The 20,606-nt window shown below is 34.5% G+C and overlaps 1 protein-coding gene across 1 annotated transcript in view; it reads left to right on the top strand.

The window, feature by feature from the left end:
• Positions 1-20,606, top strand: part of Cdc73 (cell division cycle 73) — a 114,823-nt gene that overhangs the window by 92,928 nt on the left and 1,289 nt on the right. Inside the window, exons 14-16 of the mRNA XM_075988163.1 lie at positions 11,129-11,290; positions 13,063-13,163; positions 20,420-20,561. Coding sequence (XP_075844278.1) covers positions 11,129-11,290; positions 13,063-13,163; positions 20,420-20,561 — 405 coding nt within the window. The remainder of the gene's footprint in view (positions 1-11,128; positions 11,291-13,062; positions 13,164-20,419; positions 20,562-20,606) is intronic.

Raw genomic sequence — 20,606 nt, 5'->3', positions numbered from 1 at the left:
GGACTTGTCCTTAGGTTTGAACTGCCAGGGTACTTTTACTGTCTCCACTGCTTTTTTTTTTTTTTTTTTAGATGGGGTTTCTGCTTTCTCTCCCTATTGGAGCTGTTTGGCTTAGTTCTTTTCAGCATGCTTCCCATCTTCTTAAGGTACTTTTAGTCTGGACTACAGTATGTTCTTTTTTGTGCTGACTCTATGAAAAGTCTAATGGGTCACATGGAGATTAAGTTTACTCTCTTACCCAGAAGTCCTGGTCTTTAAAACAGACAAAAAAAACCCCTCATGATCTGAACATGACTTTGAGAAATTCTAGATTGAAAGCATGCCGTTCTAGAGTGATTGTGTATGTCTATTGTTTTTTTTTTAAAATAGGTATTCTGAGAGTACCTAAAGTCTTAAGTTGGTTATTGAATTGAGTTCTTCAGTTAAGGGTTTTTGGTTCATTAGAGTAATATAAATTTAACTTTGTAGTGGTGTTAGGGTTGATCCTTAGCTGACAAATTATCTATAAACCTTTTACCTACCCTGACTATTCAGTCAGGTTAAGATAGGTAAATTTCCTTGCCATTTGAATGAAAACAGCTTTTTTCCTAATTCATCTTCTCATTTGTTTATTTCTTCTGAGATTCATGTCATACTCCATTGTGTAAATGATAAAATCTAACCCACAGAAAATATATACCCTTTCCTGGCAACATTTCTGCGCTTAATTGATTGTCATTTTTTTCTAGTTTATATGTTGTCTAGCAATTCTAGCAGCTGACAGTAGGAGGACTGTATACTGTAAGATATATACCACATTGTTAGAACTAGAATTCTAGCAGCTGACAGTAGGAGGACTGTACACTGTAAGATACACACCACATTGTTAGAACTAGAATTTTGTAGCACATATTTTATATTTAATGTGTTATATACATACTGTTAATAGTCTTCCAGATGTGCAGTAATCAGTTAAGGAACCAATATTTTTGAACTGTGCCTGAGGAAAAAGTGCAGAATCTATCATTAAAAATTTCAGTTTAGCTATGAATAGATTCTTCTTTTTGGGATACATTAGTAATAGAAGATAACAATTTTTATCTGACCAGTACTGTTTGGTGCCTAAATTAAGAGATTAAAAGTTAATGATAATTTTTTGGTGAGGTTGCTGTGTTTATTGAATTTATTCATTCAAGTAATAACTAATACCAATGTTACTGTAGCTAAATCAAAAGTCTAGTCTTCTGGAAGCCCACATGTTAGTAATAGTAATTTATCAGGAATCGTTATTTACAACTGATAAAATTTCTTCCAACGATTAATTTAAAAGTCAGCTTCAGTTTCATATTTATTGTATATTGTTAATACAGTGAAAAATACAATGTCTTGTGACATTTTACAAACATGAGCCTGTCTTGGTAGATTCAGAATCAAATTCATTAAGTTATCAGCCACTAAACACCTTTCCTACCGCTTCGTGTATATTAGGTGTGTAAGTGAGGATGTAGGTTTTCTTAATGCTTTTTAAATGAAAATACCAGAACATTGTTTTCTACAATTTTGTGACCTAGAAAGGATATAAGATACATCTAGTTTGATCCACTCTTACTCTTGAGTGAGAAACTACAGAGCTACATAACAACAGTAAAGTCTATTTGACTTGATTAAAAGTGCTAGTTTTAGAGAATACAAAATAGAATCAGGTCTTCTGCTTAACAGTTTAGTAATCATGAACAGTTTAGACACCTAGTGTTTAGATTTAGAAGTTGGGTTAAAGAGCTGGTTCTGTGGTTAAAGAGTGTGTACCGTTCTTGCAGAGAACCTAAGTTGGTTCTGAGCACACATGTTTGTCAGCTCACAACTCTTCTTAAGTCCAGCTCCAGGAGTCCAGCCTCCTCTTTTCCTCTACGTGTACACTTGAACTCATACCCACACACTCGAAACTCAAAATTTTAGAAATCTTTAATTTTTTCTTTAAAGGAGAGACTGAGTTCAGTCTGACCCTTGTAGTTGGACAATGACCATCAAGAAAAAAACCTAACTCCTGTAGAAAGGCAGTCAGTACTATATTGATGACTGTATTTTTAATATGAAAGGGCAAATATTGACAATTACTTGTTAAATGTTTTTAGTGCTAACTTGGAAAATATTTTATTCAGCAACCTAATTAATGCCTCAAAGAAGAATGTGAATGTTTTTGTTTTCTACTTTGTTGATAGCTGTAATCCTTTTAAGAAGAAGATAAAAGCAGTTTCCTCTCCAGAAAGTCTTATTGCTTTTAAGTAAATTAAAACTACTTACAAAAGGAAGTTGAATGGTAATTCTTGTCGATTTCAAGGTTTATTATACATTTAATTTATTTGTTTAAGATGCCTTCAATTTGAAAGCTCTCATTTGTAATGCAAAGAGCCTGATCTATGCACAGATAGTCACATATCATTTTTATCTTAACATTTTTTAGTGCTTTTGAATAATATTTTTCAATAAACATTTTCATTGAAAGTATGGAAAGATAAGTAATGAATTAAATATTTTTAGTTAAATTTTAGTATTTTTATTGAATGTGCCACCTAATGAGATCTTAATAGTGCACAACTGGACAAATAATATTGTTTTAACCCAGCTTTCAACAGATTTGATAACATAATTAAAATTGTAAAAGTACATACAAATTACTTTCTATATTTGTTACTTTTTCATCGTTGCATCCTTGAAAAAATAATCTAAAACAACAAGTTGAAGGAAGAAAGATAGCTTTTTCTTATGGTTTGAGAAGATTTAGTCAATAGATGATTGGCCTTGTTCTAAGTGTTCAGGAAATTGATTATGGGAGAGGGAGCCTGTGGAGGAATGTTTCCTTTCCACTTTCTAATTAATACGAAACTATAGTCTTCCCATCATTGATAGTCTGTGAAATATCACCTGGCCGCTCTTTAGTTCTGTTTTTGTATTTATATAGTTTTCAGCTAATTTTGGATTCTTCAGAGACCTGTGTTATATTTTGTAGCTAATACTGTAGATACACTCTTAATCTAAACATTTGGTATTGTAAATAAAAAAAAATAAGGGAGGGGGATAGGAAAATAGAGACTTGACCTAAAATTCAGCATTTGATGTATGTGTGTGTTGTGTATGTGTATGTTGTGTTTTATGAGTTCAAAAGTAATGTATGTTTTATCTCAACTTTAAATTCCTTGTTTAAGGTATAGATTTTATTTCCTATGAAGCTGTCTTGTACTTGATCTTGGGATTTTTTATTTTCTCTTTGTATTTTTATTTCAGTAGTTTTTAAAGCTCCTTATTTTAATATGCTGTTAGGTCTAATATTTATAGTTTGAAGAAATAAAAAAAAAAGAACCTTTTCCTTTTCTTATTAACCTTACTACAAAGAAGCCAGTTAAATGGACCACAGTTTTAGGATAGATTGTGTCCATGTTTTTTCTTTCAAATTAAAAACATTTTCCTCATTGTTTAATGACTCATTGCAGTTGATGTCTTCCCTACTGATTGAGTCTGCTGGAGACTTCACCATGCAATTAATGTATAATTGAAACCTCCTTGACACAATTATAATACTGGCTGTTGTCCATAGTTCAAATTGGCATAGATCCTGTTTCATTTTATATAAAACTAAGGATTCTTCTATCTTGTAGTCCGTCACTGATAAACAGAAACGTTTAACATTCTAACTTCTAACAAAATGAAGCTAATATTATTCAAGTGTCAAAAATGTGTTACTTCTGTCAACTTAATTGCGAGAAGGTCAGTGGGATTACACGGTTATTTACAGTAGTATGATTATATGGAACGTGTTGTTCTGGCCATGATGGAATTCCCAGAAGGCAGAGTTAGTTCTAAGAGGAGAGAGCTTGCACAAGGGAACACTCAAAAAATATATATGTAGAAGGTACCCCTTGACGTCCCTAACTGTTCTTCCATACATAGTTCTAAAGGAACTATTTGGGCCTGGGCAGTAACTGCTGGGAATGAAAACATGCAGGACAGCCTTTAATACCCAGCCAGTGATAATTCCTGTTCTCAACAACAGCAGTTAAGCGCAAGGTGTGGTGGTATGTTCTTTGGAAAACAATGTACCTTTTTTTCCTTCTTCCTTCATTGAAGATGATGTCAGTTGTCACTTTTCCTTTTCTTGGTGAGTCAGGTGCTAGTGAGACAGTCATCTGAAGAAAATCTGCTGTGATTATTTAAAGATCATTGATAATTTGTCTGCTGTATTTGTATGTGGAGCTCTTTTGCTCCATCCTACTTATATTAAACCTATGGATATTTTATTTCTCAAACGATTTTTTTCCCCCATTAAGCATTGAGCTTGTGAATGTGGGAGTACTTCAGGAAGGATTAACTAAGTCAGCACCTGGAGCATTATCAGTGTATATGACTTAAGTTCTCAATTTGAGGTTTTGAACATGCACATAATGTTGTTCTAGATGTCAATACTGTTTTGAGATATTTAGGATTAAAGGCTTGAGGTAGTGAAAATAGGAGGATGGGTTTGTTTCTAACTTGGCCTTCCAATGAATTTAACCTTATAGAGTCCTGGTGTAAGAGGAAAGACATTCTTAGTAGATTCCCTGCTTTGAGCAGGTTTTGGACTTCATTTGTTATTGCAGAAGCTCTCAGTAAAATGTGAAAACAAAGCATTGGTTTCCAGATTCCTTCTCTATAGACTGCTTTGGAGTTTCCCTCTTTACTTAGTCTTTGCCCAAGCAATGTTTATAATTTGCTTTCTGGGACAGATATGCCGTTAAGATTTTTATTTTCGCAGACTTTATTAATACTTCTTAGGGTTTTTTGTTTTGTTTTGAAACACTGTTTTGTTTACTCAAGAATTCGTGAGTAAATGTCATATACTAGAAATAGGAAAAGAGTTTTTCAAAGTAAATTTTTAACTCATTCCACTGTTCCTTAAATTAAAAAAAATGCCTATAGAAGATAATTGCCATAATTCTTGACTGTAAGTGAGAACACAGAGGAATGTTATATTTTAATTATCAATGTGACAAATAAATACCTGAACAGAGTACGTTAAGGAAGGAAGTGTTTATATTGGTTCACAAATTTGAGGATATAGTCTGTCATAATGGGGGAGGTTGTCCTGGTTTGCTTTCTATTGCTGTGATAAAACACGGTCCAGAACCATCTTACATGAAGAAAGGTTTTATTTGTCTTAAATATCCTAATCATACTTTATTGGGAAGAGAAATGAGGGCAGGAACTCAAGGCAGGTATGTGGAGGCAGAAACTGAAACAGTCATGGAAGAGTGCTGTTCACTGGCTTGTTCTCTGGGGTTCTTTCAGCATGCATATATATATATTTCAGGACCGCTTGCCAAGGGGTGTCACCATCCCCGCTGGGCTGCACCTTCCATGTCAGCATTAATCAAGTCTGCACAGGCTTGTCCACAGGCAGTATGACAGAGTCATTTTCACAATTAAGGTTTCCTCTTCTTGGATAACTCCATCTTATGTCAAGTTGACCAAACAACAACAAAGAAAAACTTAACTAGCAGAGAAATCTTGGCCCCAGGAACATGAGTCATGTCATCATAGTTGAAGTGCAGTCAGGAAACAGAGAGAGATGCTAACTATTTGCATTTTCCTTTTCATTCACTTGGGATCCAGGCATGAAATGGTGTTACCCACAGTAACACCTGCCTTAATTAACTTGTTCTTGTTTGCTTTCTGTTGCAGTGTTAATGTGACCAAAAGCAATTGGAGAGGGAGGGATTTAATTTATCTTCAGTTATAGTCCATCATTGAGATAACTCAGGGTAGAAACGCAAGCAGGGCAGAAACTAAGAAGAAACTATGGAGGAATGCTGTTGTTGCCTTACTCCCTAGCTTCTGCTCAGCTACTTTTCTTATATAGCCCAGAATTCTCTCCCTGGGTGTTGTATTGCCCTCAGTGATCTGGATCCTATACATCAGTTAATAAGTCAGACATGCCAGCAGGCCAACCTGATCAGGCAATTCATTAGCTGAGACTCCCTCAGATAACTCAGGGCTGTTTTAGGTTGAAATCTGAAGTTAAATAGGAGATAACCCAATCTAGCAACCTTGCTGGGTAACTTGTCTTTTAGGTCATTCTAGTTCTGTTCATTTGACAAATCAGCATTAACCATGACCGTTCGCAAATAACATGGTTCCATCTAAATAATTTTTTTTCAGATTGGTCTTTCACTTTATCCAATCTTCACAGATATGCTACAGAGCAGCATACTAGTTGATGTATAAACATCATGTCTGAGTGAAGTTGAGAGATGGTAAATTGGGTAACTTGCTACTTCTTTTTTTTTAAAGGTCAGTTGTAAAATTAGTAATGTAATACCACTTTAGATAAGAAGATAAATTCTTAGTGAAATAAACATAGTTAAATTTAGTACTAAATACTTAAATTCATCTCTAGGAATACATTTAAAGCTTGGTAGACTAGGGAATTTTTTCCCCTCATATTTAACTGTCTGATATATTGTCCCTCCAGATGCTGCTTTATAGCTAAACTACTTGGGCAAGGAAAGGCATAGAAAATAACACACTATTGTTTGTTCTGTTAAGACTTTGGTTATACCTTAGAGGGTTAATTTTGCCTTATTTATTTACTTACTTATTTATTTATTTATTTTGAGATCCTATATTATCTTCTATCTAGCCATTGCTATCATTAACTGGTATTTCTTAAGGCAAAGGGGGAATTGTAATAGAAGATGGTAGGTTGATAATTGGTAATTAATCTAGAGTAGCCAAACTAGTAGTACTGTAATATGAACACTTTGGTCATACTCCTTGTTTTGTTGAGTAAATCATTGTATACTTTATTGATCTAATGTAAACTTATGTGTTATGACTTTAATGTTGGTGCAGCAGTTGGAATATATCCTACAATTGATAATGAACATCTTAGAGTTGTCAGGGCTCGGTGACAACCCTGACACAATGTTCATCTTTCACATTAAACATTTCTAACAAGAAACTTATGTCTACAGTATATAAGGAACTCTCACATACTGACATTAAAAACTCAGAATCAAAAGACTTGATATTTAAATAAAGAATACAATATCCAGTAAACACAGCACTTCACACCATTCAGAAAGGGCAAAAGTAAAAATCTAGCTCTCAGGAATTTTTGATAAAAAATACAAAATGGCAGCTATTGTTTAAAACTGATCTTTGCAATTTCTTACAAAGTTAATTGCACTCCATGATTCAAATTTCCACTTCAAGGTATGTATATAAAAGAAATGAAAATATATGTCCATAAATCACTAATGTAAAAAAATAAATCATTATGTAACTCCTGTGCTAGCTTTATTTCTACTAGCCCACATCTTAGAACCTCACTGATGAGGATGGAATGATTATTCCCGCTGTTAATTTTTTATATTTAAATTTATCATATGATATTAAAAAGAAGGGAATTTGGGAGATGTATTGGTTGATATTGTCAACTTAACAGGATCTAGAATACCTAGGAAACAGGCTGTCTAAATAGGTTAGATGAGATGAATCTCTGGACAGCACTATTCCAGGGGCTGGGATCCTCCAGTGGATAAAATAAAGGCAGTGAAATGTGACAGGCGTTCATTGCTCTCTGCTTCCTGATTGCAGTTGTAATATGACCAGCTACCTCAAGCTCCTGCTGCCATGCCCTCCCGGCCGTGAGGGACTGGCTGGACCCCTGAACTAGGAGATATAATAAACTCTTTTTCCCTTAAGTTTGATTTGTGACAGCAACTAGAAAAGTAACAAGACAGGGGCTAATTAAGAAGAGAACTCTGCCCTCAGTAATAGGATTAATGCCATTGCAGTTCAAACCTCATAGGATTCTCTTGCTCTCTTTATTGTGAGAACATGGGGGTACAGATTGAACCCCTAAGTAGTTGCTTCTTCTAGGGGCTTCAGGTGTGTCAGTATCTTGACGTAAGTTGTCCAATAACCCACCTTGTCTATTATGTTTTTATTATAACGCTTGGAACGAATTCTGAGACCTATACATCCACCATTAGCAGGAACAAATTAGTTTCAGCTTAGTATAGTGATAGAATACCACTCAGTAGTAAAAAAGCGCAAACTACTGATCATATTTCCACAGTATGGATGAATATTAGAAATACTTGATTGAAGATACCAGCTGCAAAGGATTATTTCCTATATTACTTTATATATATGAATATGGCAAGATCAGTGTGTGCCAGTGGGCATATAAAGTGATTATTGAGAGAAGAGTAATAGGAATTGATTGAAGGTACACAAGGCATCTTAATGAGTTATCAGATTATATTTTTTAAAGATTTATTTAGTTATTTGTTTTATGTATGAGTGATCTATCTGTATGTAGCAGATCTCAATATAGATGATTATGAGCCACCATGTGGTGTTGGGGATTGAATTCAGGATCTCTGGAGGAGCAGCTAATGAGTTTAACTTCTTAGCCATTTCTCCAGCTCCCACATTATATTTTTATGAACACGCTCTGAGTATAATTATAATTTTTTTCACATTTAATTGTGTGTAAATTTTATGTCAGTGTTACATGCAAAAATACATTAAAATAAATTCCACCTTGTGAGAGGAATGATTACAAACTTATGTCCTGATTATTTTGAAGGCTCTATATAGAGCATTTAAATGGAACCTAAGAGAACCTGTACTGTAGGTAAATCTCTGCTGCTTTTTGTTCTTAAGGTATAAATGGAAATTTTTATGTCATAACTTCAAATATTATAGTCTGTTAGGAGAAACAGCCAATTCTAGTAGAGGGATCATGGGTTTGAGTTATGTACAGTATCACTAAAGTGTTGGAGTTTAATTGGCAGTTATTTTTGTTTCTCTTACTGGTATCCTAGTCCTTAGTGCCCCTTAGATTTGATCAGTAAGATGAACAGTTGGCATATTAATCTTTTCAGTGAACTTCAGAAGTGGTTGTAAGGCTTATCCTTACGTTGCCAACTGACCAAAGGCTGACCGCATATTGAAAGAGAGCTGCTTCTTATTGTTAACAGAGGAACTCTGATGTTCTTAAAATAGAAAATACCTTGACTCAAGCAGGCATTAAAACACTAGAACATGGGGGGAAAAAAATCAGTTATTTTTAAAACTCTGAATCATATGAGTTGAACGTTAGTAAAACTGAACCAGCTAGTGTGGAAACTAATAAGTTGAAGTAGGTTTGTCATAATTTTTATTAATTGGGTAATATCATTTGCTTTTATTTATACTTCATTATTGAAGTACTTTATAACGTTTCAGAATCAAAAAAAATATGGTATTCGAAAAATTTAACCTCAGCTAGGTATAAACTGAGACAAAGGAAACCAACCTAGTTTTGGTGGTAAGAGCTCTGTTTTGTGTGTCTGTTGCATTAGTTGAAGAGCGCAGAGATCCAAGTGTGTGTGTGTGTGTGTGTGTGTGTGTGTACACTAATAGTTAATGTTTTCCATTTGCATGTGCAGGTTTACTAATTACCTTCGTTAATTCATTTTGATTTACAAATGTTTCCAATATTATATACAATATTTTAAAATATAATGTTTTATTCAAAGTGTTATTTGACATTTTCTATATAAGCTTGATGAATTAAAACAAGCAAAAATTATACAGGAGCCAATTATTAGCAGATAGAAAATAAATATGAAATCAGGCCATCTCAGATAGTTCTGTACTGTTGTTATTATTAAGCACTAAAATCTTTCATTTCCACAAAATTAGCATTACTTTATGAAAAATTTCAAAGAACCCTTCCCAAGTAAGTATAGACGTCTGTATTTCAATCCTAATACTAGCCCAGCCCTTAGCCTCTTTTTCATCTTCCTACCCTTGGGAAGCACATACTCTGCAAGTACAGTGATTGTATTTTCTGATTTCTTTGGAGGGGCTAAGCCATGACTAATGGACACTGTGTTTGGATTATATTTATTTTAAAAATTAGAGTGTTTATAAATGCTTAAGTATTAGCTATTTTCTTCAGTTCTCTGAAAGAATATTTGACAAACAGCTTTGGTCCCTTTTGCCTCACAATTGGAGGTATACTCTGTCATGGTAGAAAGCACTGGCAGCAGGAGAGAGACAGGTTGTCACACTGCATTTGATTCAGGAAGCAGAGAGAAGTGCATGCCCATGTTATGTTAGTTTCCTTTTATTCAGCACATGTCCTTACATTTGGAATAGTGTTGTATAGTCCAGGTGGATTTTCCTTCTTCAATTCAACCTTTCTGAATTCCCCTCAGAGATATATCCAAAGGAGTGTTTTCATACCATTCTAAATTGAGTCAAGTTGACAGTTAAAATGCTCACCATTATATCTTATAAAACATAACCAGGTTCTAGAATGGTAATATCTCTTCAGAACGTTAAGTTATTTTATAGTACATCTTCTGTGAGAGAGGATGCAATAGAAACACATGGAGTTTATTAATACTGCTGTATGATAGTATTAAGGTGTTCTTAGAACAGACTATTGTATATGCTGATTTTCCTACTTGAGAATCTTAAAAACACAGAAATTTAATATCACTTTTCTAATTTTCCTTTAATATTACTTTTCTAATTTTCCTGAAATTGTAGAAGTTTTCTTTTTAAAGTGTCTTGTGAAATTTGGGATAAGTTGAATCTTTCAGTGTATAATCTATCTAGCCACAAAAGCATCTTCCTTTTAAATGGCCTTTTGATTTACCATCATGCTTTCCTATAATTAATAGCATTTGAGAAATCAAATTAATGTTACAACTACTGAGTGCTCATTAGTGAATATAAATTACTTATGCATGTACATTGGGCACCCATGAAACACTAGTTCTTTTTGGTATAGAAAGTAAAAACCATCCGGCAGTGGTGGTGGCACATGCCTCTAATTCCAGCACTCAGGAGGCAGAGGTAAACGGATCTCTATGAGTTTGAGGCCAGCCTTCTTTACACTGCTAGTTCTAGGATAGGCAAGGCTACACAGAAACCCCATTTCAAACCCCAAATCAAAGCAAAACAAAAAGGGAAGACCCATACTAGTACTCCAACTCTTTAGATCTACAAAAAAGCAAACATTTTTGCTTAAGATAATAACATTTCAGAACTATTTAAAAATATATTTTCCTTGTTTCATCATATTGTGTACTTTTTCTCTACTTTTTCAAAGGTTTGTCCCATCAGATGAAAAGAAGAAACAAGGTTGTCAACGAGAAAATGAAACACTAATACAGAGAAGAAAAGATCAGATGCAACCAGGGGGCACAGCAATTAGTGTCACGGTACCTTATAGAGTAGTAGACCAGCCCCTGAAACTTATGCCTCAAGACTGGTAAGAAGAGCCTCCCTCCCTTCCCCCATTCTCCATGCATTAATGTTTTGTTTGCATCTAAAAGGTTTTCCTTTTGAAATATTTATTTTGTGTCCATGAGTATGCTATGGTGTGATTGCAGGGATCAGAGGACAACTTGTAGGAGTTGTTTTTTCTCTTTCTACCATGTGTGTTCTGGATCAAGCTAAGGTTGTCAGGTTTGGTAGCAAGCACATTTACTTGCTGAGCTATCTTGCTTTCTCATTTTGAAAATGATGTAAACAAGTATACTTTATAGAATATTCTTGGAAAACTTATCCATATGTGAAGATCTATGCCAATAATGCTGTCATTTCTAGTAGAATCTTACTCTCACATTATAATACGTCGGAAGTTAACATTTAATTTATTTGTGTGCTTACTTTTGAAGATGCTTTTGAAAGTTTGGGGCTATATTTTTGTTTATGATTTAATTTCAGCCTCAAACTTTGAGAAGAGTATGAATTTTAAAGTTGCTGTTTTTCTTGGTAACTTCCCTAGTTGTCATTGTGTGTGGGATGTGTGCGTGTGGGCGCGTGTTTCTTTTGAAGCATGGCCTCACTCTCGTTTGGGCTTGAACTCACAGTAGTCCTTTTGCTTTAGCCTCCTGAAAACTGGTTATTGGCATTAATTCCATGCCTGACTTAGTCTAGGTCTTGAACAGAGTAACTGTTTTGTTAGATGTATAGAATTTTTTATCTAAAGCAGTGATTGTTAATGTGTGCTATGAAGATCCCTGGGCATTCTGAAGTCCTTTTAAAGGGCAGCCTTTTTCTGTAGTACTACTCAGGTGATTATTTATTCTCTTGATATATCAGTCCTTAAATAGAACTTTTCTATCCAGTGCCCAAGATTTATCATTATTTTCCTTCCTTCTTCTTTCCCTTTCCATCCCTTTTTCTCTCTGCCTTCTGTTTAGTGGACTGTTCTTTAACCTAGCCATTTATTTGCCTCCTCATCTGAAAATAGGGTACAGTAGTATTCACCTCACTAGAGTGTTTTGAAGATGAAATGTGTTAACATGATTAATTTATAATGTGGTCAAACAACATTGTCTCTAGTAAATACTTTAGTCAATGTTACTAATGGTAAGTAACTATCATTATTTTGTTTCTGACTCTTATATGCTTAAACTGCTCATGGCAGTACTTTATAAAAGTTTTAACTAAATATTGTCCAAAATAATGAAATATGAGGACCTAGAGATTTGTTGTTCCTTGGAAAACTAGTCTGCATAGCTGAAAAAAAAATGAGTTGCTTTAAAATCCAAACTAACATTTAGTGTAAATAAAATAGTTGTCTAAAACTTGGTAAATTAGAAAAGTCGAAGTGTTCTTATACTCAGATTTCTTCCTAAGGGATTAGAAGATTTAAAAATAAGTCTTGTAGTTTCATAAAATGACTGGAAAATTACTATAATTCAGCATTTTAATTAAGTTTAAATATTTAATATGTATTTGAATTTCCAGTAACTTCCTTTTAAACCAGTTTGTTCAATTAATAAATCAGCTACTGATCCTTATTCCATTCTGTGAGCAGACTTTTTACTCGAGGTAAGAAAAAAGGATTACAGAGATGACCTATAACCATTGTTTGGAACCATCCCCAGAAGACTTAGGTTTATTGTTTGTCTCAGCAAGAAGACTGCTGGGAAGACCTTCATAATTATGAGACTCCTTTTTAAGGATTTGAAGTAGTTATAGCTCAAGTTTGAGGTATTCTCCTCTCTCCCACTTCCTTTTTTCTGCTTGTAGGGATCGGGTTGTAGCTGTTTTTGTTCAAGGTCCTGCTTGGCAGTTCAAAGGTTGGCCATGGCTTCTACCCGATGGATCACCAGTTGACATATTTGCTAAAAGTAAGATTCTCTCTCCTTATGCTTACTGTGTATTCAGTATAGAATTAGTTTTTAAGAGAAAGAACCACATGTAAGTCACTCTGTATATGAATGTATTAAATAATTATCATTAAGTAACATACATACTAACCATTAGCAACCTGTGAGATATTTTTAAAGCCTTTTGTGCATTAATATTTTCTATGTGGTTATATATATAAAACCACATAGAATATATATATATATATATATATATATATATATATATATATATATATATATATATATGCGTGTTACCTATGTGTTACATTGCTAAATATTTTAGGTTACTTACATTATAAATCTTTCAATATGCCTATATATAGTTATTAAGATTGATAACTAGCTTTATATAATGTACATTGTATAGAGTAATGAATTTCACTTATTTCTGATACCTGCATATATCAAGCTGTAACTAAGTTTTTATATAGGTTGACTTGCTGAATATCAGCACTAACTTAAAACGTCCAGGACATTTCTCAGCTCATCTGGGATGGTTGTTGTGTGACTGGCCTTTCTTCGTTCAGTTCTCTCAGCTCAAGGGTTCCTTCTCTGGAGAAGCCTTACTAGTGCTTGTTTCCTGGCAACTTATAATTTTTATATTTTTATTGGTGTCTTGCCTGGCAAGAATGCAAATACCACAGTAGGAACATTCTTCTGCTTTCTGTTTCATTCACCTTTCTGTTCATAACAAAAGAATGCCAGATCCTACATATGAATTATTTCATATAGATGAAATCTGTTGAACATACATTGGTGTAAATTGATTCAGTAGATTATTTTAGTGTATTAGGTGGAAAGAATAGTCCAACTATTACTTAATTGGTGGGCTCAATTAAACTATTAATGTTAGTAAATTAATTAAAAATTATTCTCATGAGATAGACAATCAGTGACAACTTATTGTGAATATGAATTATACTATTATACAGTCCAGATATTTTAACAGCCCATTTTTGTTGGTAATATCATTCTGTCCTAAAATTACAGTTTTAATAATTTGTTTTTATTTTACCATAATCTGATCTTAATGATAAATTACAACATTGCTGTTAGTATGATAGTTTTTTATGTCATTTCTGAGGAATGCATAGAATTGGCACATAGAAAGTTAAATATGGAGAGAATTGAAATGTGTTAATGAATGCAATACTTGTTTTATTTTATTTATTTATTTTAAATCTTGCCTTGTTGGCTATAGAAATGATTTGGTTACCTTCAAGATAAAAAGACTCTGAGTTTTATTAGGAATATATGTTTATTTCGATTATTGAGGTGTTTGTTCTTCCAAGGTAGATAAAGATGTTGAGAATTTAGCAATAATCAGTAATTTTATTCCACACATTATTCTTTCTCTTCCTTGTTGCTTTCATGCTAGCTCCTTTCCGGCAATGGTTGGCAATGTTTGCCTTCCATATTTAAATGACTCACAAGACCAAACCATGAACTTGATCTCAAACCTTCCTTTTTGTAATTACTATGAAACAATTACTCCCACAAACTTGTGCTTAGTTCTTAAGCCACTGTAGCTTGGCTCTTTCACGAAAATTGTTTTTTTTTTTTTTTTACAAAACCTCCCAGTATTAGATAGTTTTGATTTTCTTTCAGAATTTTACTGTGTTGACTCATTTCTTACTTTTAAAAATGCTTGTTTTCGAGTCCTGGGCTTTGTTTGATCTCAAGGGTTTTTTTTTTCTTTTTTTTTCTTTTTGGTTACATTTTAAGTTATTGTTTCTCTTTAAATTCTGAATACCCTCTTAAGATAATCTTACATTTTTAATTTCTTGTTTTGTTTTGTTTTTTTGAGATCTGTCTGTCCTGGAACTCATTCTGTAGATCAGGTTGACTTCAAACTCATGTAGATCCACCTGCCTCTGCCTACCAAGTGCTGGGACTAAAGGCATATACCACAATTCCTGGCTCACATTTCTAGTTTTTTCTTTTCCTACTTTATAAAAATTATGTCTCTTATCTCACCATTGTGGGACTGTCCGTTTCAAGTGACACCAATGAATTGACTTACTCTCTTCACCCTTGTTCTGTGATTTGTCTAAACCAGAAGCGTAGGACTGTGTTGTCTTTTAACCCTTAGTGCTTCTCCTAGTTTCATTATTGTTCCTGTAATAAAGTAGCTCGACAAAAAGTGGTTACAGTTCATCATTGTGGGGCGTTTAAGGAAGAACCCTTCTTTATTTAGCTACCCATAATCACATCCATAGTCAAGAGCAGAGAGAAATGAACATATTCATGCTTGCTTGCTTGCTTACTGGTGTTCACCACAGATTTCTCTACTCTTACACAAGCTGTGTCCCAGGGAATGAATGGTGCTGCCCATAATGGGCTGGTTTTTTCTACATCAGTTAGTAAATGACAGTCTGCCAATGAAATGCTTACAGACCAACACAGTGTAGAAAATCCCTCAGTAAGAGTCTCTTCTGACGTAATTCTAGTTTGTTTCAAGTTGGTAAATTAACAATCACAGTGCTTTTTTCAGCCTTTACAGTCCCACCTTTTTCCACATCATAATGCACAACAGAGAATTTAATTACTTATATTAATTAAGAGAAACTTGGGAGTCTAGCTTAATATTGCATAATTATGATGACAATTAAATTTAGCAAAGATATTAGATGCTGAATTATATAGTTTCCAAATAAAATTCTCTCAAAAATATAATAAGTTTAAATCCGCAACTTTAAATTTTAATGTTTGAGTAGCTGAGTAGTTATATACATTTATCAAGGAAAATTGTTCCCCCAATATGCTAAGGCAAGCGTTGTATCCTCAGCTCTCAAAATTTTAAATATTTATTTTACTTATGTGTATTTGTGTTTTGCCTTCATTTATGTATGTGCACCTTCTATCCATGGAATCCAGAAGAGGTTATTGAATTTCCGGCAGCTAGAGTTTACAGGTGTTTATGAGCTGCTAAGTGGGTACTAGGAATAGAATCCAGGTCCTCTGGAAGAACTGCCAGTGTTCTTAACCACCATGACATTTCTCTGCCCCATTTCTCAAAGATTTTTTAATGATAGTTTCATCAAATTCTTGTTGATTACTATTAAATTTTTCAATTCTCTACAATATCTTCCCTTCATCACGGTATACCATTAGTGTTTCTGTTTTTCAAAAGGATACTTTTTTTTCCTGCTGAAAATTTTTGCAAAGTTTATGAATTTTGTTTAAAGATGTGTGTTATTCTGAGGCATATGATTTTGTTTTGCATTGTATCACAAATTTCATTTGTTTTTACTTGAAGAAACTTAGAAAACTGTGGTTCTCCTGAGTCACAGATAAATGTTATGGCAGTATATTAATATGTTTACATTGTCTTATTTGTCTTTGCAATAAATATATTTTGTCTGTTCCAGGACAGCTAGGGCTACACAAAGAAATTCTTCCCCCAAAATTAATAAATAATTTGGGGGGAGGGGCTCTTACTATACTACCAACTTTAAAAAGTCTAGATCAAAAGTAAGTAGCAGTAAAAATTATTAAAGAAATTATAGGCTTTAAGGATTCAGATGAATCATTTAAATTAAATGTAACTTTTAGTATGTATTTAGTGGAGATGTATGTGTGTGTTAGATGAGTATATACATATGTATGTGTGAAAGTATTTGTAGGTGAAGGTCAGGTTAGCATCAGATATTTGACTCATTACACTTGTTAGTTCTGTATGTGTGTCAGAAAGAATGAGAATGAATATATTTGGTATGTATGTGGTATGCAAAGTCAATAATTTTGTGTGTATGTGTTTGTGTTCATTCCCACAGAGGCTGTGATTCATATCATGAAGTCAGCTTACCCTAGAGTACACTGAAGGTTTTGGTGATCAAACTCAGTTGTCAGGCTTATTTAACAAGTGCGTCTTATCTGCTGAGCCATCATGCCAGCCCCACTTTATGTTTTGAGACAGGTTTCTCATTGAACCAACTTTTAGTTCATCATCGTGGCTAGTCTGGCTAGCCATTGCACTTCAGGGATTTGCCTTTCTCCTCAGTCTTTGGGGATATAGTCACAAAGTATCAGGCCCGAATTTTTTTTTTATTGAAAAAAATTTCCACCTCCTCTCCACCTCCCATTTCCCTCTCCCTCCCCCCCTTCTCCCACTCCTTTCCCTCTCCCTCTCCAGTCCTAAGAGCAGTCAGAGTTCCTGCCCTGTGGAAAGTCCAAGGTCCTCCCCCCTCCATCCAGGTCTAGTAAGGTGAGCATCCAAACAGGCTATGCTCCCACAAAGCCAGTTCATGCAGTAGGATCAAAACCCAGTGCCATTGTTCTTGGCTTCTCATCAGCCCTCATTGTCAGCCATGTTCAGAGAGTCTGGTTTGATCACATGCTTTTTCAGTCCCAGTCCAGCTGGCCTTGGTGAGCTCCCAGTAGATCAGCCCCACTGTCTCAATGGGTGGGTGCACCCCTCGCCGTCCTGACTTCCTTGCTCATGTTCTCCCTCCTTCTCCTCATTTGGACCCTGGGAGCTCAGTCCGGTGCTCCAATGTGGGTCTCTGTCTCTGTCTCCATCCATCACCAGATGAAGGTTCTATGGAGATATGCAAGATATTCATCAGTATGGCTGTAGGATAATCAGGCCCGAATTTTTATGTCACACGAGAGATACTATCTCAGGTGCTTTTAAGCTCATATGGCAGGCAATTTACTGACTGAGCCATCACCATAGCCCCTTAAATGTAGTTTAAGCAGCAATTTTTAATGTAAAAGTTAGCATTACAAAAACAATTGATGTAATAAGCGAATGAAAAGTATTAAGAAATGTTAATTTACATTTAATGCAATAATTTTATAATTTTGTTTGTTTGGTTTTTGAGACAGTGTGTTTTTGTGTACTCATGGCTGTACCGGAACTTGCTCTGTAGATCAGGCCGACCTTGAACTCAGAGATTCGCTTGCCTCTCGAGTTGGGATTAAAGGCATGTGACATCGCCTCCAGCTATAATTTCATAAACTTAAAAATAATGAAAAATTGTTTTTTACATAATATATTTTGAAATGGATTTTTTCTTTTGTTTGTTTTCAGGACAGGATTTCTTTGTGTAACACCTCTGACTGTCTTGGAACTCTTTTTGTAGACCAGGCTGGCCTCAAACTCACAGAGATTTACCTGCCTCTACTTCCCAAGTGCTGGGATTAAAGGCGCAGGCGTCACCACGACCCTGCTGATAGTGGGTCTTTTCAAGTCTGTAACACAGAATCCCTTAGTGAATTGTTTTAATTAAGTGTGCTTTTAGTAAAGTTTATTTTTAAGGTTAATAGTTTTTAAGTAATTTTTTATTATATCTCTTCCATTTATTCATTTTTACTTTCTTTGAAGACTTGAATCTTGATTAGTTATTAATGTCACAAGCCAGTGTGTTAGGTAGAGATAGTGTAAGTCTAGTATTTTGAGAAGCTGAGCCGGGAAGATGGCTATCATTTGAGTTCAGACTGAACTACATAAATGAGATCCTGTCTCAAGAAAACCAAAAACACCAATGTGCAATGAAACAAACAGTCCACAGGTTACAGTCATAAAAATTTTTACAGTCACTTGTTTTCTCTTTAGGAAACCCTCATACCAGGTAATTATGGTGATAATAACAGTTATGCAACTAGGGAAAAACCCCACAAAGTCTAAGGGAAATAGCATTTTACATATGTGTTTGCAGAGCAAATCTCCATTCATCATACACGGAGTGTACATCTAGAAATAAACCCGTTATGGTGCCCCAAGTGTTCTTCAGAGTATAGGAAAGGAAGATAATTTTTTTCATCTGCATTAGTTCTTCAGTTATCTTTTAAGATTGAAAATCATACCATTTCGTTTTCTTTAACTTTTGTAATATTTAACACATTTGGAATAAAATTCAGATACATTTCATCCAGACAATTGCCTACCCAACACAAATTAGTTTTTTCTAAGGCATTCTAGGTATGCTTCCATGTGAGGACCTCTGGAAACATTTCTGTTTCATTTTTCAGTCTGAAATCCTTTTCTATTATACTGTCTTTGCAGCACATAGTTTTAACTTCCTGCTTGTAGTTGACTCCTCAAGAATTCCTCCCTATGTGCCTCGTCCACAGTAATGCCTCATTTTTCTCAGTGCCATTTGAATATTGAATATTTATCTGGTTACTGGCTACTAGAACTCTGTGGAGATGGACAGTTTACTTTGATTACTGTTGTACTCTTCCTGCATAGAGTAGTTCATCTTTGTATGTAAGCACTCTACAGGGTTTTCTTTTTCTCTCCTAGCTTTTGTTTTATAAACCAAATTGTATTAGTTTGGTGGGGAAGGATAGAAGTTGGGTTTTGTGTGTGTGTGTGTTTCTTAGGAGTCCATTATTGAGAGACATCAGGACAGAAACTGAGCTGGCCTAAAGGCAGGAGGGAACCAGGGAGGAAAGCTTTGTGGCTTGCTTAGCCTGCCCAGAAATAGCACTGCTCACACTAGGCTGGGTCCTCCCACAATAGTCATTAATCAGGAAAATGCTCCAACAGACTTGGCTCTAGGCCATTTTGATGGATTTTTCTCAGTTACCTGAGCTTGTGTCCTGTTGACAAAAATCTACCAGATTCACTCCTGTACTAATCTAATCTCTCAGGTATTTGTTATTCTAGCTATGTTTCTTCTACTCAACTGAAGAACTCCTTTTCTTTATCTAACAAATATTTTGTAATTATTTTTTTATATCATTCACTGATAGGGCCTTCTAAGGCCAGTATCACTCTTTGTATTTTACTCCTAAGACTAAATCATTGTTTCTTTGAGCATTCTCTTAATACCGTGTCACTTTGTCCATTGTTTGCTTGTTTTTTCTCTAAGTTTTAAGTTAAACTTAAAATGTGTAAACCATTTCTGAATTTATGTCTTGTGAGAAGGTATCCTTTTATGTCTCTATGATATTGTGCTCCCTTACTGTATTGTATTTGATTTGTCTTTTTCTTACTATCCTTCACTGAATCATGAATTTTTATCTTACCTTATTTGGTATTTCAATCTCCAATAGCTAACTTGTGTTGACTTTAAGTATCTCTGATGGTAAAATAGTGCTTAACAGCTGTTTCACAGATCACTGGTAATCATGTTAATGTAGCTTCAGTTTGGTAATAGAAAGATTTAAATTTTGTTTGTTTCAGTACTTGTCTTTCTATATACTTTCTTTCCAGGAAGTGTTTTCATAATTTTGGCTACAGTTTTAATAAGAATGCTATTTTTTATTCCCTGTTCCCCATGTAGTTAAAGCCTTCCACCTCAAGTATGATGAAGTTCGTCTAGATCCAAATGTTCAAAAATGGGATGTAACAGTATTAGAACTCAGCTATCATAAGCGTCATTTGGATCGACCAGTTTTCTTACGTTTCTGGGAAACATTGGATAGGTAATTGTGATCCTAAAATATATTCATACGTGCTTTATTTTAGTG

This window comes from Microtus pennsylvanicus, chromosome 10 (assembly GCF_037038515.1).
Source record: "Microtus pennsylvanicus isolate mMicPen1 chromosome 10, mMicPen1.hap1, whole genome shotgun sequence".
NCBI classification, from domain to species: Eukaryota; Metazoa; Chordata; class Mammalia; order Rodentia; family Cricetidae; genus Microtus; species Microtus pennsylvanicus.
This window is presented reverse-complemented; position numbering and strand designations above follow the sequence as displayed.